Source organism: Vidua chalybeata, chromosome 1 (genome assembly GCF_026979565.1).
Source record: "Vidua chalybeata isolate OUT-0048 chromosome 1, bVidCha1 merged haplotype, whole genome shotgun sequence".
Classification (NCBI taxonomy): domain Eukaryota; kingdom Metazoa; phylum Chordata; class Aves; order Passeriformes; family Viduidae; genus Vidua; species Vidua chalybeata.
This window is the reverse complement of record NC_071530.1, coordinates 32,728,930-32,736,388: the sequence shown is the minus strand read 5'-3', so window position 1 is coordinate 32,736,388 and position 7,459 is coordinate 32,728,930. Positions and strand designations below refer to the sequence as shown.

Below are 7,459 nucleotides of genomic sequence, written 5' to 3'. Positions count from 1 at the left end.
AGTTGAGAAAAAAAAAAATCACATATTCTCCTGAGTTCCAGTCTGGTCCATAATGCAGGGCTACGTTTTTTCTTTTATTTGCAGTGTCCCTCTTAAAGAGATATGGATGCCTCATGTTTGTTTATTATTGGACTTAACACATTTGGTTTCACACAGAATTCTGACTGCAAAATAACTGTAGTTCCAGTGTGTAATGGCCTGAGCTAGGAAAAAGTATTCCAGGTGTAACCACAGTGAACAACTGAAAGACTAAAATATGAGCCTTCTAGGAAAACCACACCAAGGCAAATAGTCTAATGAATGTAAAGTACAGAGCACTGAAATTGCAGCCTGAGTCATTTTCATTTACTCCAGCAATTCAAATCCACAAAGCCAGAAAAGTCCTGCCTTTGTCTTCAGTGTTGCCTCTGGAAGCCCCACACCATACTCTGCCCTACACAGGAAGCCATATGCAGGATTTCACATATATTTCACACATCTCTGCAACGTATGTTGCAGATGCCACATTTAGGAGAGAAGCTAAAAATTTCACTATTAGTCTGTCCTATGACAGAACATTTCAAAAAGTGAAAAGCAATCCAGTTGTCTTGAATTAAACTGCAGTTTTCAAGAACAGCTTCTTGGAAAAAAACTGAAAAAAATATTGATACAGTGCTCCTCCCCATCAGAAGGGTTAACTGTGAAACACAACATGCAATTCTCAGAATAGAGCATACATATTTAAAAGGCAAAATGCAACAGAAATTAAGACAGCTACAGATGCCTGAAGTTTGTGTTCTGTGAAGAAAGGGAGAACCTCTGAATAGATATCAGCATGCATCAGTCCACAAGTGCTTAAAGAGGCTTAAGAATTTACACTGGTGCAATTTCTTAGAGCAGCTTAAAAGGTGCTTTCAGCTCCCTCCTTCTTTAGAAATAGAATAGACATGGTTTTATCACGAGTCTTGTGATACTAAGTTTCATCTGGCCCTTGGAATCATCTAAGACAGAGAAGCCTTACTAAATGAAACTCAGTTCTTACAATCACAATAAAAAGTCTAAAACCGAGAGTGAAAGGCGCCATGAAGGTTCAAAACCAAACAGCAAATAAAAGGAACAGAGGATGCCTTTAGTTATTAAAATAGTATTTTTCCAGTCAACCTCATAATTATGGGAGTCTGACATGATTTGAGATTTGAGTTGGGCAACAACAGCAGAATTCAACATCCTCATTTAAAGTGATTCCATTGCACATTTTTCCTCACTCTTCATGAAGTACATGAATTTATCTGTATATTGTAAGCAAAACAGTTTTACTGTGGCCAGTGAACTGTCAATCAGATTACAGCATAAATTGTTAGAAATTTAAGAATGCATATTTTGTATATACTTTGTGATTAAGTGTTAAAAATGCACAAAACCTGTGTCTTATGCTCTAGACACCATGAGCTTTGGAAGGCAATGCACTGTCTGAACTAGGGAGTGATGATTTCTGAATGATCTTGCGAATTATCTACAAAATTCTGCCATCAGAGGAACCCTGACATATTTTTACAGTGCTCACGCCTTTCTGCTTCATGTTGAACTTCACATGAGCCCTGCCCCATGGGCAATTACAGGGGCACACCCATACCAGTTCCAGGACAACATAAAAGCACACACAGGAAATAAATGTTTTTCCAATGTCAGACAGTGAAAAATTCTGACAATTTTAATGTCCATAGTTAAAGCAAACAGTTCAACTCTTTTGAACACTGGACATTATTACACTGTGCTTTTCCAACAGCTCTTCCTCCTCCTTGCCAAGCAGAGTGAGATGGCAGGCATGTCTGGAATTCACCATTCAAATTCTGCTTGGAAGGCCACAATGTGTGAATATTGACATGTCCTCTTTGAGCACTACCACACTGCTGGGCTGGCATCTGGGACAATTTCATCCCTCCAAGTGGCAGTCCCTTGCATAAGCCTCTCGTCTTTGTCAGAGCAGCGTGGCTTTGGCATCCCACACAGATGGAGGGTCCAGCCGCACACCCGCTGCCCTCCAGCCCTTTGTGTGGCCATGCTGGCAGGCGGCCCTGGCCGTGCTCTCCAGGGCGATTTCGCCTCACTTTGGCTACTGCAACACTTCCACATCATTACTCCCTTGGCTCCTCTGGAGTATCTTTTAAAACTCATGGACAAGCTGGTGAAGGGTCTGGAGCACATGCCCTGTGAGGAAAAGCTAAAGGAGCTGTGGGTGTTTAGCCTGGAGAAAAGGTAACTCAGGGGACACCTCATCCTCTCTACAAGTGCCTGAAAGGAGGCTATAGCCAGATGAGGAGGTGTTTAAGACTGGACATGGTACTTAGTGCCACGGTCTAAATGACAGGGTGGAGTTCATTCCATAGAATGGACTCGGCGACCGGAGGTGTTTCCCGCCCTCACCGATGCTCTAAGTCCGTGACTGCGCCATTCGCTCCCGCCCTCACGGCCCGACCGCCACGGGCCGTGCCCCGCGCGACTCCCGCTGCGTCACTGCCCAGGCCCCGCCCACCGCCCCGGCCGCGTGCGGAGGGCGCCGCGTGACCCTTGCTTCCATTTGCGCTGTGCGCATGCGTCCGCAACACCCGCGCCCCGCTGCTGCGCGCCCCCTCCGCCGCAGAATGACGTCTGACGTCACTCCGCCGGGATTGGAGGGAAGAGGGGCAGGAAGGAAGGAAGTCCGGGGGCCCGCCGGTCTCAACCTACCCCACTAGCCTCCGGCGCCGTGACGTAAGCTGACTGTAGCCAATCAGAACTCAGAGGCCGGCGCTTGATTGGTTGTTACGGCGGAGAGGCGGCGGCGGGCGCTGGCGGGGGTTGGTTGCGGCGGCGCCGGGTTACATAGGGCGGAGTACAGCGTGTCCTTGGGCGCAGACGGAGCGGGAGGTGCCGGGAGCGCGGTCACGGTGTCTGAGGGCGCAGCGGGCCAGCCGGGCAGGCAGGTGCGGCTGGGCGGCCGGGCTGCGGCTGGGCCCCGCGGGGTGGTGGCGGCTGGCAGGGACACGGGGCGAGCGGGCCTTGCTCTCGGCCGTCCTGAGCGCCATTCCCGCCTACCGGAGCCGCGGCCTGAGGCGGCGGCCGGGGTGCGGCGGAAGGTCACCGTGGGGCTGGGCGGCCCCACCGCGGGTGGGGGCTTGAGGAGAAGCTCAGGGCCAGGCTGGGCGCGGGTAGAGCCGGAGCCGGGCGGTGCGGGCGCCCTTGGGCGCTGCCGCCTCCTCACGCGTGGCTGCCGGCGGGACCCCTGGGGTCATCCCGGGTCATGTCCTCCGGCCCTCCGCGGCTGCGTGGCTGGTGCGCTTTTTCAGCTGCAGAGGAAAAGCCAGCCAAGAGTCCTGTGCTTTTACACGTGGTCGTACACGACTAGGAAACTCCAGTTACAGCTGTACAAATTATGCTAAATGTGTTCTTCAGAAATTGTCGCCGTACCCTTTAAGTGCTGTGGGGCAATTAGTTTGTCTGAGGGAAGGTTTTCCCTGCCCTTCAAGTGTGTTTAGCACCTTGATACCTTTTAGGTCGTTTTGTGGTTTCATACTAATCTTCAAGCCCAGGAGCTGTGGCTTGAGGATAGACAGTGTGCTGGAGAACTGCCAGATTCATGTGCGGCGTATGTTGGTTTTGTAAACTTGCAGGATGCTTTTTTAAAGTTTCAGCTCAGTCGGTGACCTTGAGGTTGCAATACTGACCTCTGTGTGTGTTCTTGGTCTAGTACTGACAATGGGAGACGTTGAGAAAGGCAAGAAGATCTTTGTCCAGAAATGCTCCCAGTGCCACACGGTTGAAAAGGGAGGCAAGCATAAGACTGGACCCAACTTGAATGGCCTGTTCGGACGCAAGACTGGGCAAGCTGAAGGTTTCTCTTACACGGATGCTAATAAGAACAAAGGTAAACTTAAAGCTGCCCTTAGGGGACAAAATTACTTAGTTCTTGGTGATAATTTTAAAAATTTGGCAAAAATTGAGCAGAGGACAAGAATGTAAGTGTTTATGATTTTGAATTTATTAACTGGTTTGGTTTTTTTTACCTTTTAGGTATCACCTGGGGTGAGGATACTCTGATGGAGTATTTGGAAAATCCAAAGAAGTATATTCCTGGAACAAAGATGATTTTTGCGGGAATTAAGAAGAAGGGCGAGAGAGCAGACTTAATAGCATACCTCAAAGTTGCCACTGCAAAGTAAAAGTTATCTGCTGCCTTATTTATTTCACAAAGGAGATGGCAATGGAAATGTCTGTGATGAGATTGGTTTTTAAACTTTCTATTTTTACATGTACTGTGTCTAACCTTAAAATCTGTCACACCCATCAGATAACTTCGCTCACGGTGGGTCACTGGAGTACACACTTGTTTGGCAGCCATTAACTTAACAAAGACTATGTAATTGGGTTCAGTCATCCTTGATCATAAAAATTAAAAAAAAATAAATAAACATTTCCTGCCTCTTCATTGTTTTAAAAAATTATGTAAATAATCAAATGAGTAATTATTAGCAGTATAATAGCTTTGACAGCTCAACTCTTGAAGATCGAAAAGCAGGGTGCTTTTTGGCATCTTCTGCCATACATCTTCTCTTACATTAACAACGAAACAGCAAAGGCTATTTAAGAAACCCAATCCCAGTATAATATTTTTCTAAATTTAATCAGTGCTAGGTGTTGCAATATGTATTAATCTGTCTAAAGCTTGTGATAAAAATGCATTTCATCTGATTTAAGTATTATTTGTGAACTGCCAGTTGTGCCCAGCCACTTGTGTTTTATCTAGGGGAAGCATGTTACCTAATTCATCCAGACTTTGACAGCTGCATGCGCCTATAGAGTATAATTCCCCTTTAGAAACATCTACAGTTTTGACATTTTATTGGTGCCCTTTGCTCAGTAAATCTTCAGATAACAGCCATTCTTAGTGTAAGAGAAAGCATCCTCTTCTAGGAATATGAGTGCTAGTGGACAAGCTGAGAGTTATTTAGTCTTCTTAATTCAGCAGAAACATTCACCTAGAATTCATTGCTACAGGAAGTTTCAGATTAAAGGATACTAGAATGATTGTGCTGGTAGGCTAAAACACAAAATCAAGCAGTCTTCCTCTGTGCCTGGCTGTAGCCACCATCATTACTTCTGAAGGTTCTGTTTCGCACATTGTAAAGCAGTATTTTTAATGTTTTATCTGCATTTTTTTCATACTAAGTTGTTCAGAAGAATGTATTTACTGTGTACCAACAGTAAGGCATAATTTGGAGCAATCAATACTGTAAATTAAAAAAAAATTAAAAGTCTTGCTTGCTGTATGTGTATGAAATTAAGTGAAAAACAGTGGGAATGCAGAGTAAAATTGGGCGCCCAGATTTACATCATTAGGAAACAAGACCAAAAAAAACTCCATGTGGAAAAAGGTAAATTATAATTGAGTTGGTGGGGGAGGTATAAATGTGGCAAAGTTAGTATTTTGGACCAGAGCCAGCAAAGCTTTTTCAGGGCTATGCTGTTTAACAGCATTTTCTGCTGTGCTTCCAGAGTGAGATGGTAGAAAACTCAAGGTAACTCAAAAGCTGTAGCTGTGCTGTAGGATGGCTGCATTTGATTTGTGTGAAGTGTGCCATTAGGGCTTTACTCAGAGTAAATGAGTGAAAAGAACTAATATTACTAACAGTGGTCTCAGTGATTGCTACCATATGTGTTGTGATTATTTTTTCTTTCTGGACTAGCCTGCAAACAGCATTTCTTGCAGTTTTGGATACACTATTAAAAACAGCAATATTTTTACTAAAATCTTGTTAGCAGAAAACTTCAAATTGTAGTATTTATTACCGTTTCAAGTTTCATAAATGCTGTTTGTCATAACACTTTTATGGCTATGCAGAACTGAGGTTTTTTCCATGCCAAAATCCTGACAGAGCAGTTGTAGATACAGAATGTAACTGTACCCAGCTCTGCAATCTTCCAGGATGATGAAGGTGAAGAAAGAGAGTTGTGACACTTTGGTCTGTTAGCACCTTTATGAAAGAAGACTGTGATCTCCAAGAGGCTCTTCTTTACAATTTGTTTCTTCTCTAGATCAATTAGGGAAGAGGATTTTTCAGTAAAGTGTGGTATTTCTGCACAGATAACAATTTGCAACAAATAAGTTACCCATGATCAGAAAAACTTAAGGAGGAAGCAGAGTTATCCTTTGCCCAAAGTAAGCAGAGGACACAATTTAGCTTAGCTCTTCTGTCTGTGCAAAGACAAATGTTACTTCTACATAACACTGGAGACTGAGAAAATTTAATTCTAGACTCAGCATGCATCCTTGATAACATTTTAGGGAAAAGACCATTTGGACCTTTAAAATTTCATCTTTGTATGTATACAGCCCTAAACTGCAATGGCTTAAAAGTTTTGTAGTAGGTAACTAGCAGCCATTTGCCACTGGAGAAACAATACTATGGTGTTTTTACTAATGGATAAGAAAGTAAAGAATATTGGAAGGAGGTTAGATTATCACTTGAGGTAAGTTCTCACTTGGGTGGTTCTTTGCAGGGTGGGAAGTAGGCATCGTGATCGGTTACATAATCAGGCTTTAGTTCTTTGTTTCTTAGTTTATATTACAGAGTAGAGGGGTGGGGCTTCCCTTTGTTTTATGAAGTACCAAGTGTAGTGGTTTTCATTCTGACAGTGATACCAGTCTAGACACTTGGTATTTCAGTAGTTCCTTTACAGTTTTCAGTTGGGGAATCAAAGCACCACTGCTAAACATTGCACCATCCTGTGAAAATTGTGCCTGGCTACTAGTTCACAGCTTTGCTGGGGCATGCCTTTGAAACTGATATTGTAATATTTTCATGTGTAGTTATGCAAATGAATGAAGATCCTTAATGATTGGAAAAAAAGGTGAAATCCAAAAGCACACCTTTTTGTAGCACGACTTCCAAATAAGTAGGATACTTACAAAGCTACAAAACTTATTAGTTGTACATCCAATTGAAATTTAGTAATACAGAAGCTGTCGTGTTTATTTAGAGTCTTAACAATTCAAGTGTAACCACTCTACAACCAGTTTGGGAAAGTTCCATTTGTTGCTGCCTGTACAACTGTAAATAATTGCTTCAGATAAAGATCTTCATTTTGGTAGATTTAGTCTTGTATGTGATTATGTAATACTTTCCTTTTTTTTTGGTATAAAATACAGCATCCATTTATAAAAGAAATGTTCAGAGGGAAGAACAAAACCAGCTAATAGATAATAATTAGATATTCTGGTCTCTCACGTATATCAAAGCCCATTGAAATGCACACATTTACCTCTGTAGGAAGCCTTGTCATTTGCCTTTATCCAAAACACATCCTGAAATCTCATCCAGGGCTAAAGGCAACAGAAGTCTACAGGATGAGTTGAACCATTTCAAACTGATGTCCTGAAAACCAGATTATTCTGGGAGGTGAGCAGCCCAGAGCTAGTAGTAGGACATGTTAACCCTGGGAA

At 43.5% G+C, this 7,459-nt stretch overlaps 1 protein-coding gene across 2 annotated transcripts; it reads left to right on the top strand.

Annotated features, from left to right (window-relative positions):
• The first annotated feature begins 2,811 nt into the window (after positions 1-2,811).
• On the top strand, positions 2,812-5,273 carry LOC128798195 (cytochrome c). Of its 2 annotated transcripts, none has more exons than XM_053961498.1 (3): positions 2,812-2,938; positions 3,707-3,883; positions 4,030-5,273. In XM_053961498.1, the coding sequence occupies exons 2-3, from the start codon at positions 3,715-3,717 to the stop codon at positions 4,176-4,178; spliced, it is 318 nt and encodes a 105-aa protein (XP_053817473.1). In that variant the 5' UTR covers positions 2,812-2,938; positions 3,707-3,714; the 3' UTR covers positions 4,179-5,273. The 2 variants fall into 2 exon arrangements, with proteins under 2 accessions (XP_053817473.1, XP_053817465.1); XM_053961490.1 differs by having other exon boundaries at positions 2,814-2,942.
• The last annotated feature ends 2,186 nt before the right edge of the window (positions 5,274-7,459 follow it).

What these genes read in the sequence shown, in the direction of transcription:
- LOC128798195 (XM_053961498.1), top strand. Translation starts at nt 3,715, where the DNA reads ATGGGAGACGTTGAGAAAGGCAAGAAGATCTTTGTCCAGAAATGCTCC. An exon ending in GGATGCTAATAAGAACAAAG is followed by an intron (nt 3,884 to 4,029) that starts GTAAACTTAAAG and finishes TTTACCTTTTAG; the next exon opens with GTATCACCTGGGGTGAGGAT.